The sequence below is a fragment of the Acartia tonsa genome, chromosome 11 (genome assembly GCF_053477335.1).
Source record: "Acartia tonsa isolate MP-2025a chromosome 11, ASM5347733v1, whole genome shotgun sequence".
Lineage (NCBI taxonomy): Eukaryota > Metazoa > Arthropoda > Copepoda > Calanoida > Acartiidae > Acartia > Acartia tonsa.
The window spans coordinates 11,651,618-11,670,569 of NC_137270.1; the positions used below are offsets into that span (position 1 = coordinate 11,651,618).

Consider the following 18,952-nt stretch of genomic DNA (forward strand, 5'->3'; position numbering starts at 1 on the left):
AAGTTTTCATGATAGATCAACTTTTGAATTGAACAAGTAAAGACTTGATTGCCTAATACTCAAACTAGCAATGAATTTATTATTACTTGGATCTTACTCCACATTATCATGTACTCTAATAAAAAGTTTAACTTGTGGCTGGCGAAAATAACGATCACCCCCATAACCCTATCCCTTCCCTTTTTCCTTTCTTTTACATATTCAGCCAGCCTACTTAGGGAGAAAAAGTAAGATAGTATTATGTACTTTGTAAAGAGGTTAATATTCGGATAAAAAAAAATAGGCAAATGTTGAGTAGCTGCTCTGTTAATAATATTTCTAGCTAAAAATTATGTTTTCTTTATCTCAAATAAAGAAAACAGTGCAAGTCCCAATATAGTGGTGAGAGAAAAATGTTAATTCTGCTACCTTTTAGCTGAGAGCATAATTCACAAAAAAAAGACTAGTAGAAGAATAAAAAAGCTCAGATAATATCTGATAGGTAGGTTTTTAAAACATTACGTCTGCTGCCTAAAAATTCTATTTTTACACATAATTTACAATTTTTGTTTATTTTTTTAGTAGGTGTTCTATTGATTTCAATATCATAAGGTCTTCTGATATTTTTTCTTCAGGTTTTTTGAGAGAATTACTTCCCATGTCCATTTGACCAAAGTTTACACACGCTTAAAGATAATGTGCCACAATTTTTATCAATTTCTGGCCACAGTTTCCTCAAAAATAATTGAAGATGAAATAAATGACCTCCCATCCCATCCATTGATTATGGAGCTTAAACCATGATATTGTTAAGAAAATAGATGTATTTGTGCATGTATTCCGTATCTTTAGGATTAATTTTATATCAGGGAGAGAGGGAACATTGGGCAGTTTATTACACTAGTCCCCAAAGTTTTATGATAATGTCTTCTTGGACTAATTGAATTTTGGATTGATTGGTTCATTAAGTTGAGTGTCCATACGTTTCAACAAGTTATTGTGATCTACAGAAGGGGTAGTTTTATGTATCATAATTAGGGATGTACATTAATTTAACGGACATTATCTTATCCATTTAGATCCTATTTCAAAACTGATAAGGGAACTATTAAACCTTTTGGATTAGGGACAAAGCGAATTAGGAGAAGTAAAGTGAAAAGGGTGTCCTAATTTTGGATTTAAAAAGGGGTACAATCCAGTGGTTAAAATATTACTCCACAAAAAATTACAGAATTGGTACAGAAAACTTACCTACTGAAAATTGGGCCAAGGCTTTTATATTTTTCCTTCAGATTAGCAAAACTTATTTTCATAAAAGATCACTATTGCTTTTTTTTTGCAGTTTTAGTTCAATATACATATCAAAATAGCACTAAACGATTCTTATAAATGTATTAGTTTTAACACATTTAACATTTTCAAAGCCCAAATAAAATGTCTAGAATGTTAGAACAGCAACCTTTCAGTATTGTTTATTTCTTGTTGATCCAACACAGATTTAAAAGATTTATTCACGAATATAAGGATAGTTAAAATTATCATAAGTCCAAAATAGGTTTTCAGCTATTTGGAAAAGGAAAAATCAACCGATGCTAATTTTTTTGACTATTTTAGAATTTCTTATTCCTTTATTTGTGAAATTTTCCGCCGACATTTCATATTAAGCAAGCAGACAAAGATAAATTATATAAATCCGTGCTTTGACTAAACACAATAAAGAACAATGTTAAACCTTTCATATTTAGCCAAGAACTTAGTTTGAATTAGTAAAATATAGATTTTTAAGTATAAAAGATTGATTATACCATTCAAGAATATTATACATACTATGATTACTATACCTGGAGACAGCTGGAGTCCTGTACAGTCTCAATACACTTCTGGACAACATGGTTACTATACCTGGAATATTATATATACTATGATAACTATACCTGGAGACAGCTGGAGTCCTGTACAGTCTCAATACACTTCTGAATAACATGGTTACTATACCTGGAGACAGCTGGAATCCTGTACAGTCTCAATACACTTCTGAACAACATGGTTACTATACCTGGAATATTATATATACTATGATTACTATACCTGGAGACAGCTGGAATCCTGTACAGTCTCAATACACTTCTGAATAACATGGTTACTATACCTGGAGACAGCTGGAATCCTGTACAGTCTCAATACACTTCTGAATAACATGGTTACTATACCTGTAATATTATATATACTATGATTACTATACCTGGAGACAGCTGGAATCCTGTACAGTCTCAATACACTTCTGGACAACATGGTTGCCGTTCTGGTCTTTAACACACTTCAACACATTGCCATCAAGCTCCTAAAAATGTTTTTTTTTTTTATCAATATTTTCCATAGTTTCCGGTAACTTTATTCAAAGCGTTTTAAATTAAAAAATTTTTCTCTAGGCATTGAGCATTTATATGAGGGGGGGGGGGGGTAATGTTATCATTGTTTCAGGACTCATAATTTCTGGAATGAATCCTCCCCCCCCCCCCTCATTAATCAACAACTGAGCTTCTTTGTAAAGGTGGATGGCGAGATCTCTGAGCACAGAGGAACTTTCTTTCTTTGTATAAACTAAACAAAGCTGCTGTCTTGATAGAATCGCCCTATTAGTATTATGCATAATTATTTACCTGAATGATAATTTTCTGGTGCTCCAGAGTAATGCTCTCAAGTGCTTTCTGAATAACGCGGCATCCGTACATCTGGAGCGCCAAAGGCTGGACATGCTTGCGCAACTGTAACAAAAATAATAAAGCTGCATTTACATATCTTCTCTAATGATTTTTTGTCTGTAGCTTAAAATTGCTATAACTAGTGAACTGATTGAGATTACCATTTTAAAAAGCTTCACATAGATCCCGGGGTGGTTTTGGCTATTAAGGGAAAAGTAGGTTGCAGGTAAAATCCGTGTGTTTTAAGGCTTAAAAACAGTAGTAGAACGATAAGTTTCACTAAATATGTGTATTTCTTATTAAAAAGAACTATAGACAACAATTATTTTAAAAATTTAACATACATTTTTATCGTTCTACTACCTTCTCGTCTGTTTTACTTGAAACAGAGAACCTTTACGGATTTTACCCGCAACCTACTTTTCCCTTTATGAATTTAAGTCTTAGGGTGGTGTTATGGTATTTATTCTGCTCTTCCCTACCCATTGGAAAAAAAACACTTTATGCTGGTGTGCAACATCTAACTTGTGAAAAGTTGCGGCATTTGTAAATCTCAATAGTTAAATGTGTTAATGTTTCACAAACGGATGTGTGGCATTTGCACATTTTTCAAGTTCTCCATTCAAAAATTTACAAAAGTATTACCTTGCTGACCAATTGAGCTTTCTGTTCCTGGGAACCAAATTCAAAGTACTTTTGGATGACATAGTTTCCAAATACATCTGTCATCAGAGTGTGCGCGTGGGGCAGGATTTCCTGAAATTAAAGTCGGATGTTATCATCAAGTTTTCATGTCATCTATTTTGAGGGAAGAGAAGTTATTTTTCCATAGCAGGTTTTAGGCTATTCAAAGAGAGGCTGGTATAACATCTACAAGAGGTATGATCCCAAGATAAATCTTTCCAGTATGCCTTCGAAACCTTTTAATATCCGCTGGATTAGAACAGGTTCTCAGCCATACTGAAAAGTCATGTGTAGCATCATATTACAGACAATTTTCCAAGAATAATAGAATAAAAGTCATAAAATAAATACACTCAGGGCTAACAAAACGGGATTTAATATTTAATTTTTCATTGTAATATCTACAGAAAGCTGTCTATAATACGATGCGATAAATAGCTATTCTTATAATTCTATACCACTAAATTTTAAAGTTAACCTAAAAGTAGTTAGATGTATAAATGGATGGATAATAGTATATCTATCTATAATACAAAGTAGAACGATGTCTGTCTGTTTGTTTGTAGCGAAGGAACTTGCTAACCACTGGACCGATCGGGTTCTGCTTTACAGGGTAGCTTCTCATAGGTCCCGGGAAGGTTTATAACTATTAATTTACATTAAAATAATAAAAAATGAATAATTAATTATGACCAGCCGCTAATATGAAAATTCTGTTAATTAGCTAATAAAAAATTTATGAAATGTTCTTTATTCATATATTAAATTTTAAATTAAAATTTTGGTCAATTAAAATTACTTCAAAAGGGTTTCAAATTACATGAATTACTAATTGGAAGTACAAGAACAATTTTGTCAATTAGTAAGGTAGCATTAGATTCAGCTGTCCATTGTAGATGAAAAATGCAGTTAACTTTCAAACGGTAAAAAAAAGATAAACCCAACTCCATCACCTATGACAGATAAGACTTATCTTAATGATGTATTGTAAAGTCATGATTATGTAGTTGGGATTGTTTTATGCCTAATTGTTATTGTAATTGTCATAATAAAATTTGAGATTTTAATGGATTACATACCCTATTTATAAAGTAGCTGTACTAACAAAATTTGAAATAATTTGGTAAAAGCTTTTCTATTGAACAAAATCCAAATGATTAGAGTGAGTTAACTAGATGAAAAATTGTATTCTCTGTGGTTTCAAGTATTCAAGCATAACTGCAGAAATTATTTAAGGCATAATAAGATTGTATGGAAACTTGTACTTTCTGGATTAAAAAGAGGAAGGTGTTCCTACTTGATGGATATGCATAGGACATAAAAGGAAATAACATGTAGGCAAAGAAGTGTTTCTTCTCTGTTGAAAGACTGCCAAGGTTTGTCATTTCGTAATAAGCGTGACAAACAGTAAAGTAAAACAATAGAGGAAGAAGAGGTCAAATAAATACATGTCCCCACGCAAGAGACCCTGTGCCGACTTTCAATTGGGTCTTTGAATATCAGCCAATAGCGTCGGAAGCATTAACGCAGCAAAGTCTCTACAAAAGAACAGAAAGCAATTTGCTAGCAGACGAAAAAAGTCCCGAACACTGGATCCAGGGAGATGTCTGGGTTATACATCTATTCTTAATACATTTATGAAAAGATATGATGACATTAAGCATAAACGTTTTTTATTTCTGCAAATAAATATGAAAAGATTATTGACAAAGTAATGAGTACTTCTGTTATCATTAAAAAAAAATATTCTATATATTAGTTGGAATGATGGAACGTCCCTTGGTGCGGTGGGAGATGCAGCTAATATATTAGAGTGGGGTCTGGCTACTGTGCAAGGGATTCTTATCAACTTTAAATAAAGTTAAGTCTAATATATATAGTTCACATGTTACAATTTATGAATATTTTTATTTTGTTTATAATGATTATTTGAACATTTAAAATCATCTAAAACAAGGTGTATTTTTATACATATGATGCCAAGTTAAAATGAGGGTCATATAAAACTTTTAAAACCTTCAAAAGTCAAAAATAGACTTCGGGGGAAAAATAAGTTTTCCTTGATTTTAGGGCGGAGCTGGAGATGTAGCCGTTATCTCCGCGGAGCCGCATCAAAATCAAACGGCTCTGAAACGCTGCAGCTGGCTGTTAAAAATTACCAAATACCCTTGGAATATTACAGAGAATTATTATCCTATGGTGACAACAAACCAAACTCTTGTCAGACTAGAACTTTTAATATTGTTTATACAATTTTTTTATTTTTTATTTGTGGTTGTTTATTTCAATGATGACAATGACATTTGAGGTTTTGTCTTGTTGTTTGTTTGATAGTACAACATTTATATAATGTCCAATAGGATATAGAAGTTGGAAGGAATTTTAATGTTAGAGGGAGATTTGAAATCTGCATCAAATTTTAAGGATTTTTTATAAAATTATTTTTTTTGTATAATTATTTATCTAAAAGCGGAAATACAATTTAAGTTCATAAATTTTGACCAATAGGATAGGTGGATTGGAAACTACCTGCGCTCTAATTGGTTGAATCATGTGCGATACTTAAGCTTCTCCTATCAGAGCAAAGATAATTTTCAATCCACCAATTACAGATGTCAAACTTAAATTGTATTTCTGCTTTTAGATAAAGAATTATACAAAAAAACGAATTTTATATAAAAAACATTAAAATTCTTTCCAACTTATATATCTTAATGTCCAATTTGTACTTTTGACAGGTTAAAAAGAATTATGGTTACAAACTATTTTTAACTTATTGATGGTCATTGTCATTAAAGCAAAATTTCTCTATAATTTCTCACGTTAGTCTGTCAGAAATTATTGGAGAAAATATTGGCTGTTATTTGAATTGGTTATTACTCTAGATTCTCACTTTGATAGGGGAACTTTGAAACTACAGGAGAAAACTATTTTTCTTGACTCATAACATTAGCTTATAAAATTTGTTGTGAATGATCCAATACAAGACAATTATGCATCTGTCCTAAATGTAAAGAGGGAGAAATATTATGTCTCATAGTAAAATAGTATTAACTCAGCTCCTATACGAGGTAGGGTTTCCAATCTAATTCACTATACTGCCTATACAACAATATGTTTGTCTCTGTTTTGCTTGGAATTTTATCAACCTTGTTTTATTTGCCATTATTATGTAATATAAATGTGATTAATTCTTGGTTAAATAGTAGAAAAAAACCATATAATGACAAATAATTTATTTAATTATATATTTTATAATTTTTAATTCTTTTATATAAATTTGTTTCTATCCAAGTACTTAATTGGTATATAATACCTAAATATTTTTTTGATATTTATTAGCAACTTTCTGTGTCAAAAATAACTTTTTTTGGCTTGTTTGTAAATTTTAACTGTTTTCGTCTTTAAAAATTATGAAACTAAGTGAAAACTTTTTTGTATTTGGAATAAAATCAGTCTTAAATCATTGGTTTTGCTATCTATTGATCAAAATAAACTAGATAACTCAAACTTTTTTTTCTCTTTCAGTATGGCTTCAAAACCAGTTAACATACGCTTAATTAGATCCGATTCTCAGCCATACTAAAAGATCATGTATAACATTAAATAACTAACAATTTTCCACTAATATTATAATTAAAATCATTAAACTAATGCTTTGTTAGTCCGGACCTTCGGCCACTGGGGGCTTACAAAACTAGTTTTAATTTTCCATTTTTTTATTATTCTCCGAAAGCTGTCTAAAATACGATGCGAATTATTAACTATTATATACTTTATTTCAATTGCTAAAAACAGCTAGCTAAAAATAAATGATTATTCTAACCTACAACCGAGACGGCCAAGTGGCCAAAAATTCAAAGTTTTTCTTTTTCCTATTTCTTTTATTCCTTTTGAAGTTGAGTTGACACAAAATTGGTGCATTTACATATTTCATCCAATATCGAGTTGTCATACAATAAAAAATAAATACAAAGGTCTTAAAAATAGTTTTAAAACCAGAAACTAATATTATAAATATTAAAACTAGAAAAAATTTATATTCTCTTTGCTGTCCAAAAGTATGATAAGTATTTTTAACACGTTATTTGACCGCTGAAGCTAATCATTTTTGCTATTATATTATTTTTAGCATTTTATGAAGGGACACCAATATCTAGAATTACGTGTGTATGTGGGGGGGGGGGGAGTAAGAGTAGTGGGTATGTTAAATAGAATATCCAAATTCTAAACCAAATTACAGTATTTCTTTTTGGAATCTGCTTTTATTTTACATATTTTATTTAAATTAGATATGCTAATTAATAAGATAAGTATATATAAATATTCTAAATTAGGTAAATGTTAAAAGTTAAGTAAAGACATTTTCCACAAAGCATGTCATTATCACAATTTTGATTCCAGGTTACTGAAAATTGTTACGAAAAAAATCCTTTGCTATGAAGTTTAATTATTGCATCCACTTAACAGACGAAGGAAATCACGAAAAATTCATTTACTGCCAAATTGGCTACAAAATTGCGCGCCAAAATATTTCAGGTTGAAAAAGGTTGTCTACCTGGAAGACTGCTTGTTTCTCTTGGGGTGTGGCCCTCTCCAGCTTCTGCTGGATAAACCTTGAGCCATGCTGGTCCTGGCTGAATTCAACAACATGGTCGGTCAGCTCACGCAGCTGCAGGTTCGGGTACCGGCTGTTTCTAAAATAAGATGCATATTACAGGGCCGCTCGAATTATTTATCTTAGTGTATTTAAAGAATTTAGAGGGGGCGAAGATTACACCCTATACCCCTTCCCTCCATCCTTTGGATGATAAAATTGATTCAAGACAGTTCAGCAAGTAAAAAAGGGTGAAGTATCATTTACAGAAGATATTTTTGCTATAAAAGGTGAAGTAAAGAACAAAATACACTAATACGGCGAAGCTACTTTATAATTAGGGTAAGTCATACATACAAGGTCTTAAATAATTTTCTATTTATTATCTTAAGGATAAAATCATTATACTCCAACAATGGTCAAAATACAAATAAATATACTAGAAAAATGTTCTATTTGTTTTTTTTCTTCTCACAAAATTTCAAGTACCAATAAATTATCAATCTTCTAATAAGAATCCAATATCCGTTTTTACAAAACCAATATAAATTATTTATTTTCGGGATTTTATTTTAAGTTGTTGAAAAACAAGCAATTGAACAAGAAATCATATTATGGCCAATAAAAAAAGAACACTTAATTTATTATTATATCTATTAGAAAACTCATTCGAAGAAAAACAAACATTTTCATAAATGAGTACTGTTCAATATAATTAAAAAAATACTACGATATGATAAAGTTAATATAATCAAGTAGCAGAAAATTTGGATGCAAAATAGTTTTCCTTCTGATGTATTATTACTCCTCCCTTTCTTGGTATGAATATGTTTGCATATGGATGTGAAGTTAACCAGGGATACAGGTATAGGACAAGGGACAAAAGAATCATCTTTCCAAAATATGGCTTCGAAACCGATTAATATTCGCCGATTATCAGCTATACTGAAAAATTAATTATAGCATCGTGTTATAAAAGATGTTCTAGAAAATTTTAAAAATATCATAAATTAAAACCAGTTTGGTTATTCCGGGCCTTCGGCTCCTCGGGGTTAACAGAACTGACTTAAATCTTCTTAATTTATTTTTTCAATATCCGCGGAAAGTTGTCTATAATACGTTGCGATAAAAAAAAACTATTCCCCAATGCCTTTACTACCGTTTGTTGTTAGGTTCGACAGTAAAAGCAAGAAGACAGAGAACAAGGAACTGTAAATTACATTGGTCCCAAAGAGTTGTGATTCTGATATCTTAATAAGCTCGCTTACAAAATTAGGTACATTGTGATTGGTTGGTTCAAACTAGATGTTTTTTAATACCAACTCAAGAACTGATAATCAGATGGATAAATTACTAAATGTTATAAGTTTTTAAGAACAGCCTTTCCTTAATACGGCACCTAATACTTATTACTACTTTCATCCACCCTATTGTACATTTATGGGGGGGAGTATTAATTTACCATCCATGTTCACATCCCTGTATCCCTGGGTAAACCTAATATTTGCATTAGAACTCAACAAAACACAAAACAAATCTCTCTTTCAATTCAAAATCCCTCCCCCTTGATCACAGACTACATCCACATCCACATCCCCTAGTGTCTTGAAACCCGAGCGAAGCGAGGCATGATACTAAGGGAAGATAGGAAGCAAGAGGGACCCGTAGATCAGCCATAACGTGTCAGTGTCACCCATACTGAAAACCCAGGTAACAAACCACCTCGTTGCTGGGGAGAGAGAGTATCCACCCAAAGCAATTTCTATCTCTGAAGAGCCTTTAGTTAACCGTCTTAGAGGGTGCCCTTACTCGCTCCGCTTGAGCTAAAAGCTACACTCGTGGTCACCCTCTAAGACGGTTAACTGAAGGCTCACCGCTTCAGAGATTGAAAGAATAATTTCTACCTTACACTATGTTTTTCTGAACAATTTTCTCTGTCTTTCTTTCTACATATGAATAGATAAATCCTCAAGTGTTTATTCGATTCAGAAAGTGTGTCTGTATATCAATCTGTATGACCACCAAAATGGATTTTAGGAGGATTATTTAACCCTCAACCCCATATTCTTTTTCAACATTTTTGAGGGGTGGGGGTAACTTTGTTTCTTCTTGTAGTTCATAGAACAACCATTTAAAAAATCTCAAGTGAAACAATATGATATTTAAGAGTTTCAAAAAGTATTTTTCCATTATTATAGTTATCATTTAAAGTAATTGAATAAAAATTCAATATTTAAAAGTAAATGAAATGTTTATTTTTGAATATTATATCTAGGGATACAGACATATATACTAAAATTTGTTTAGATTTTAATCATGTAATGATAAGTGTCTAAATAAAATCAGATTATATCCCCAACAAGAGAAAAAAAAATATATTTGTAAAAGATATTAAGAAAATTTCACTGAAAATTATTTTTTTTTGGTATTACAGCTTACTGGTTTTTAAGAAAATTAATATTTGTAATTAGTAAACTAATATGACATAAGAACATAAGGACGAACGTGCCCAAAAAATTATCAAACTTTAGAATAGTTATGCTTCTTTAAAGTTACAAAAAACCTAATAGTTTGAATAGATCAACAACTATCCGTATTCCAGATTCATCTATGAGAGGCTTATATTATTCCATATGCTATGTTCTCAATACGGTGCACATTCACATACGCATATTCATTAACACATCCACAAATGGATATAGTATATACGTGGATATTATGCCAGGAGAAAATATTGTAGTCAATTTAGGTTGCTTAAATGGAAATAATTTATTGGTCAGTTTTTTTCATTCAGTCGGATGGGAGGGGATGTGGTATCTTTATTACAGCACGCTGCGAGTTTCACTTTCACATAACAATTCATAACTGCATAATGTTTAAATACACGAATAAACCCAATAGCAAAAAAATCAAACTTTTAAAGCTAAAGCAAAGCAATAATGAAAAATAGATATGAAGCAATAATATGCGGTAGAGAAAATTTGGCGGTATGACAAATGTGTGGCAGTGAATACACACCTCCCAAAGCTATACAATATTCAAAAGGGGTGTATAGAGAAACAGAAATGGGTGTCAATTCAAACTGTTTAATTTTAGGAATGATACCTTAGTTAAATAGCTCAACATTGTTTTTTTTTTCTGCAGAAATGTTCTTCACGAGAAATAGATCAGAAAATAAAGAAATTTAATGTATAATATATAGCAAATTAAAGCCCCAAAATACTTAGCACACAGTCGCTAGCATAATTGGAACAATTTTGAAGGAACATATGTATAAATTTCTAACCAGGAAGACAAGACTCAATTGAGTTATTTGTACAGCAATTAAAGCTTTCTTAATTCGAAGATTTTTGGAAAGGTATGAAAGCTATAATAATCTTCAAAAATTGTGTAAGCGTGAGATTTTAATTGAAGGAAAATTTGGGGAGGTTTGTCCGTTCCCTATCTAGGCCGAAGAAAAACAATATACTTAACTAAACATATTAATTCTGTTGGTAAACTTAAATTATCAACCATGAATTATATGAACAAATATTGTGAATAAATTCGTGTAATCTCCGGCTATAAAGGATGTTGTGTATTGGCTTTAAATTCTCAGATAAATGGTTGGATATAACAAGATACACACAGGAATTCAATGACAGGTAAATGAATCCTTTCACATTTAGAACTGTTTCTGTGATTAAGAATAAGAAAACATAAATTACAAAATTAATACAATATGTTATTAAAAACCATTTTTAGTAGGTAGTAATCATGAAAGAAAAAACGTTTGAAAGAATAAATTACAAAATACAATATATGATTAAAACTCAATCAACTTTGAAATTATTGAAATACAGCATATTCGTTCCATGCTCAGATTTTATTTTGAAAGGACATTAGTTGTTTATCACATCTTATTATAGACAGCTTAGAAGGGCAGAAGTCCCGGGCGAACAAAACTGGCTTAATCCTATGATTTTTTATTAAAAATTCGTGGAAAAGTGTCGGTAATACGATGCTATACATAATTTTTTAGAATGACTGATAACTAATTTTAATCCAGCGGGTTTTAATCGGTTTCGAAACAATAAAGGAAAAACCATTAGAACCCCTAATACATTTAAATAAATATAAAAGGGAACATACATCTAACTCCACTGTTTCCTTTATCTATGAAAGCCTATCTAGCGCATCAGGTTAAACAAGGCGGTGAGAAGATAATGGCAGCTCAAATAATCTACGACCCTTTCATTTCCAATATTCATAAAATTTCAAGAGGCAGAATTTGGCGAGTTAATACTGGGGGCAAGATTATTTATCCTACCAGAAAGCGCGATATCCTCAAACCTTAACAATCAAATTTGAACCAAAGGCAAATTTTAAACTTTTGGGAAAGACTATTTCTCATTCACTGACCTATCCTTGTATCTCTAGATAAACCTAGCATAGAAAGATAAATGGTTGGGATATAACGGGATATGGGTATGAAATACAACAGGAATAGCAAGCACAAAAAAGAGTAGTTCTATAATGGACATTTGAAGAGTTATGATACTTGAAATTGTGGAAAAGGAAAATAATCGATTTAAATTCTTGTTGATGCTTATGTAATGAATAATTGTTTAACAAATAAAAAGTTTACCTGAAATCCTCCAGAAGTCTTGACCGTTGTCTGTCCACAACGCTGCCAGAATTCTCACGTGAACGCGCTCCCTTTTTCAATGGCAATGCTTATTAAATTTTAGTTACCATATAAATAATATGTCCTTAAAATAAATTGAAGTATTTTTACAAATAATTTGTAAGATTTTTTAGATTCGCAAGTATTGTCTTATTTAAAGTAGGACAGTAGTCATCAATTATTGATTAGCTGAGCTTGTAATATACATATTATTAAACATTTCACATTCCTGGAAGCCAAATAGAAGATTGGTACCACTGAGCGTCGGTGTTCGCGGCTGGTACAGCCCAGAGGCCACAGCCGCCGCGCTCAGCGCAGAAAAACTGCGGGCGTCGGCGCTGCCCGCGCCCAGACGGTTTGGCATGCCTGGAAAGAGAGACAGTTGGGGCGGCGGCGTCAGGGAGCCGCCTCCGGCTTGAGATCCAGCCCCTAGGTTCAGGGTCGGCGAGCCGACACTGCCGTAGCTTGGCGGCCAGCCTTTAGCCTTGCCGAAATCCAGGGCGGACAGAGAGTTTGGTGTGCGGTCTAGGCTATCACGTCTGAAAAAATATTGTATCAATTATGTTAGTAGTTTTCCTAGTATTAAGATCTCTGAAATTGCTGCCACTGACCTACAGTTACCCAACTCTCATACCTATAGATATTTTGCTCCAAAATTTTGCGCCAATAAAAATTAACTTCCTTGAAAATGAGATAAAGTTTATTCGGTTTGCAATTAATCTTGAGCATGCTCTTATTGTTATTAATCAATTAATTTGTTTACCTGCCAAAACTTGTTTTTGTTTTAAAATACCCAGAAATCCTATGCAACTATTTATCTTAAAGTTTTGATATCAGTAATGGTTTATAAACATTATTTGTCACAAAATTCTGGCACTAAGTCAACATAAGAACTTGGAAGGCTCCAATAGAATACATAACTATTAAATTGAAGTATAAATGAAAGCCAAACAGAAAGTTAGATCAGTAAAATATACAAAATATTTAAATAAGAAAAAGAACAACACAATTAAACCAGGGATTAGACAATGGCCGATAAATTGATGTATATCCCCCAATGATGAGATACAAAATTAACCCTTGTGTAGATTACAATTAGTGGTTAAACATTTGGACACCCAACTAAATGAACAAACCAATTAAAATTCAATAAAACTTTATTACGAGTCTTTGGGGGCTAGTGTAAAAACAACGCCCAATATCCCCTCCCTCCCTGCAATTAAATACTATGATTTTGTAATAAAACTAGTAATTTCCAAGATCTTTAGCTTCTTTTACTACTTTCAGGATATATTCAAAAACTTCTTATAGAAAGACAAAATCTTTAGAAACTACGCTACATTTAAAAATTGAAAATATTACGATTTTGAATGTTATGATTTGGAGGTAGGGAACTTATCTATGGGTTGACGCATTTTCTACGCAACTCTAGTTAACAAACAAAATAAATCATCTAAAATTTTGGGGATAAACAATAAGTTTAGACAGATTTTATACCAGATAGATTTAGAATATTGAAAAAACAAGGACAAAATAAAGAGAGGGGAGTTTAGCGATAACTCGCAATCACAGAAAACTAGGAATCAAAAGGGTAAAAGACAATAAAAAAATTAATAAATATTCAAACCGAAATGTTAAACATAATTAAACTTTAGAAAAATTGAACATTGCTAGTTTTAATCTACAAAGTTTTATTCTACAAATCACTAATTTAGATTTATAAACGTGTTTATAAAACTTTGGGTACCAGCATAACTTACAGTGCTATATCCCCTCCCTACTACTCCCTAAGTACTCAAGGACACGCCATAACAAGAACAAAAAAACCTTTGGTGCTTTTCAGTAAAAATACTTTTTGGTACCATGATGATTTTAGGAGGTTTCTCGACAGAGGGGGCGGGGGGGATGACAACCTCCCGAAATCATTGACCCATGTCATATCTTATACTTTGCATTATTGTCATCCAATCTTATGAAGGCAAGTCTATTTTGTTGGAGAAGAAAAACAAAAATACATACCTTCCATAGTTGCCGAGAGTATTCATATGAATGCCTGGCTGCATTAATCTTACCTTCCATAGTTGCCGAGAGTATTCATATGAATGCCTGGCTGCATCAATCTTACCGGTGGCACACCTGAAATTAACAACATTAATTAACTTTTAATTAAAAAATAGTTATTATCGTATCGTATTATAGACAGCTTGCCGCGGATATTAAAATAAAAAAATTAAAAGATTAAAACCAGTTTATTTCAGTATAGCCGAGTACCGGTTCTAATCCAGCAGATATTAATAGTTTTGAAGCCATTCTGGAAAGGCGATTATAGAACAGAGTATCAGGGATCTTAAGGGATAAGATAATAGAGATAAATTGATGAATATCCCCAATGTATCTATTAGTTTATAAATACCCCAAAGATTTGTGCCAACGAATAAGGGAATATATAAGTTAATAAATCTTTTTGGAACCATATAATTTAAATTCTAATGTCCCCTCCCTCCAAAAATAATCAGATTATATATAAAGCTTCGTGAAGTCATTATTAAATAAACAGAATGCCTTGACCAAAAAAAAGATTTTTCCCTTAATTGCTTTAATGTTATTTTTTTAATTCAAAAAATAAAATAAATGATATTTATGAAAATTAATTTTAAACGTTAAAGAATCACTTTTAATTTTAAAATATTTAAAATCTTTTAGAAAAATTTAAATATTGAAGAATACTTAAAAAATAATAAATTTTCCAATACTGGGAAATGTTCAACTACAAATTTCCTTTTTACTTTCCTGTTAGCAGGGAAAGGGGATAGATAACTATTAATTTCAATCATGTTATGTTTGCTTAAATTTCTAAAACACGCCAATTTTTCTGCGTATTTTCCGTAAAAGTATGTGTTTACCCCACCCCCCTTCTCCATACGAATTTTAAATATTTTGATATTTCACAACATAAATATTACCCCTCACCCCCCACAAAAAAAAAATTAGGTAGAGAAGGTAATTACTCTCTCGTGTTACTTTTAACACCGCCGGGAGAAAAAAATTGGGGAAGATGGCAAACACCCCACAAAATAAAAATCTTGGACCTCCTTGCAGAAACAATCCTTTTAATCCCTTGAAAAGTTTGATTTGATTTATGGAATATTGCTAAAATAATTTAAACAGGAGGTAAACTTTTTATAGTTAACAGTGTTTTACTGTTAAGTCACCAGTTTCATCATCCTCAAAGTATTATGTATTTTTTTTCGTTTAATTCATTCGTTTAATGTAAAGTGTTTTTGATGCGCTTCTTATGGACAAGACCATAGTTGTTTAGGAATTCTTGAAATTCTCTCAAATTTTATACAATAAAATACATATATTATCTTTAATTTGTAATTAACAAAGTAATATATTTATTATTTTTTCAGCGACATTGACAAACATACACATAATAAAATTGGGGGGGGGGGGGGGGGTTATTTCTCTTCATAAAGGGTGTTAGAAACCATCCATGGACCTATTAGAAGCCTCACTGTAAAGTATAACCATATGATACCTTTTATACAAAAATAAGTCTGTCCTATTCTAATATTTGTTTATTACAATTCATGTCTCTTTCACGGAATATTTTTAATTATTATTTTCATTTTGTACAAAAAATATATTTTTAATTAAGTTTGAAAGAATATGTGTTGTAAATCACTTTTATTTGACCATCAAAATTAATAGATAGCTCTATTAATAACAAGGACAAGTAAATCTAGGCGAAGTTAAACAGTCAAAGCTAACAATATTCTAGATAGAAAGGTTAAGAGAGGTGGAGAGAGAAAGAGTGGAAATGGAAAGAAATATAAAAAAGAGAAAGAGATAAAGCTGCCAATTTTACAATAAAACGACCGTCACACCATATAGTTAGTGTAATCTACATTGGAAAAATCAAAACACTTCTATACAAAAGTAAAGCTAGTTTTATTTTGAAAAAAAACAAATTATTTAAAAATCGAGGATATCTAACTATAGTTTTCAGAAGGACGTACATACAATAGATATAGAGTAGCTTCGACACTAAAGCGTAGTAGTATGTTTGTTAAATGCTATAAAAAAAATCAAAGTGTATTAAATTATAGTCTATTTGGTAGACAGAAATACAAAATTAGAAATAGTACTAAGTACGTACAACAATCTAAAAATAAAATTAATGCCTTTTTTTACTTATTTTAATATATCTAGATGATTCATAGCTATGCCCCTAAAGGCCTCTAGGGGCACATACAATTGTTTCTTTTCAATCTATGATAAAAACAGCAATTTACAAAAAAAATATCCACTTTTATTTTTGGCGATTTATCCTAGGAGCGTTGTGGTACCCTCTCCCAAAATAGCTATAAACCTTGCCCAGGACCTATGAGAAGCTAAGCTATATAGGAGCACAATATCGGTTCAGCGGTTAGGAAGATCCTTCGGTACAAACAGACAGACAGACTACATCCTGTTTTTATCTGTATTTACCCTGTTAGGCTGTTCTACTTATAATTTTGAGATTATATTTCTATTTTGCAGGATAATTAGACTAATTTTATCCTCAATTTACCAAATAATACAAAATAGGAAAAAAAAAGCTTATTTCATTCCAGGATTTTTACTTAAAAGTTAGAGGATTTGTAGATTTATTATAAAGAACTATGATTATAATATTGAGGAATAAGTTACTTCGCAAAATAATTTCCATAGGAAAATAATCCGGTTATTCATTCGAAACCGACTATAATCTGGTGGATTAGAACCGGTTCTCATCCATACGAAAAAACTATGTCTAGCATCGTATTATATCCAGTTTTCTACGAATATAAAAATGTACGATCATAAGATTAAAACCAGTTTTTTAGCCGGTGCATAATTGTACATTTTATATAAGCGGAAAGCCGTTAATAATAAGATGCGAGAAATAACTATTATCATATTGAGAATTAAGATACTTGAATCTTCCTTCCCAAAATAATATCCATCGGAAAACAACCGGTTTTATATCATTTATAAAGTTTTATTTCAGAACTAACTATTTAAACACGATCTTTAAACTAAAATTTCGGTTATAGTCCCTTTCGTGGCAACGCTCCTTAAGGGGCGTTTCTTCGTTTTTTTTTACAGTAGCTTTTCTCTTATTTCTAGCTCCTTGGGGGGGGGGGCTCTAACCCTGCGGGGCAAATTGCCTAACCCTGTGGGGCAAACACCTAACCCAATATAACCTAACTTGAAATAACTTATCAAAAACAATTTTAAAAATATGACGAATCGCCCCTTAAGGGGCGTTGCCACGAAAGGGACTATTCCCAAAATTTCTAATTATTAAACATTTATGAAACAACCTTTGCAACCTTATTCTGTAATATTCTTGTTTCCATTATCTCTATTTCAGATTTGTATTTTCTATCCAAATGCAACGGGATATTGCTTCAAGATGTTTAAGTTTACACTCAAAAGGAAAAAGTCGAAAACAGTTTCAATAAGCGATACTGTAGTATATTATATTTTTTTACCTTTGATCTCGCTAACCGCTGAACCTATATGGTGGTGCTTTACAGTTTAGCTTCTCATATGTCCTTGCTAGGTTTATAACTATTGTTGGTAAGGGTACAGTCACCCTCCAAAGATAAATCGCCTCTACAATAATAACACCAACCCCCTTGATTTACGATTGTAGGATAAACAGAAGAATGTGAAAACAAATCATTCTTTTTTGGATGCTTGATCCCTTTAATTCTTGATTTTGGTATCGGGTAGAAAAGAGCCATCATTTATTTTGATTATACCTCTCTCTCTCTTCTATTTACATTTTATCCAAAATTAGATTTTTATTTAGCAGGCCAGCTACTCTGTAATTAGAATATCTCATAATTAAAGGCTGTTAAAAAGTTGCACAATGTCAGAAATTGTACGAAGAAAAATAACTCTCCGAAAAAAGCATAAAATTACAGTTTGGGGGTCAATCAACCCCTCTTTAAAGGGCTCTAAAGGCATTTGGGGGCGTGGAAAAATGATACATTCATATAAATTGACAAAAAATCATTACTTTTTAATTTTTAAAAGTTTAACACCCCCTTTACTTCAAACTCTTTGAATCATAACCCTAAATCTTTTGCTTAAGAGAGGGGTAAGTTTCTGATAAAATCCGTAAAGGTGTGTGTTTTAAGGCTTAAAAATAGTAGTAGAACGAAAATATTCACTAAATATGTGCATTTCTTATTGAAAAGAACTAAAGACAACATTTAAAAAAAAAGTTAACATAGATTTTTATCGTTCTTCTACTGTTTTTAACTTATAACACATGACCTGTACGGA

At 31.6% G+C, this 18,952-nt stretch overlaps 1 protein-coding gene across 11 annotated transcripts in view; it reads right to left on the reverse strand.

Annotated features, from left to right (window-relative positions):
• Positions 1-18,952, reverse strand: part of LOC145332236 (pumilio homolog 2-like) — a 186,486-nt gene that overhangs the window by 16,998 nt on the left and 150,536 nt on the right. For all 11 annotated transcript variants that reach the window (XR_013884097.1, XR_013884099.1, XR_013884096.1 and 8 more), the window contains exons 17-23: positions 14,701-14,764; positions 12,857-13,167; positions 12,590-12,659; positions 7,924-8,062; positions 3,327-3,437; positions 2,640-2,744; positions 2,222-2,320 (exon numbers count right to left, since the gene is read on the reverse strand). Coding sequence is in view for 1 of the 11 variants with exons in the window: in XM_080177189.1 (XP_080033315.1) it covers positions 2,222-2,320; positions 2,640-2,744; positions 3,327-3,437; positions 7,924-8,062; positions 12,590-12,659; positions 12,857-13,167; positions 14,701-14,764 (899 nt within the window). In the remaining 10 variants the exon portion in view is untranslated. The remainder of the gene's footprint in view (positions 1-2,221; positions 2,321-2,639; positions 2,745-3,326; positions 3,438-7,923; positions 8,063-12,589; positions 12,660-12,856; positions 13,168-14,700; positions 14,765-18,952) is intronic.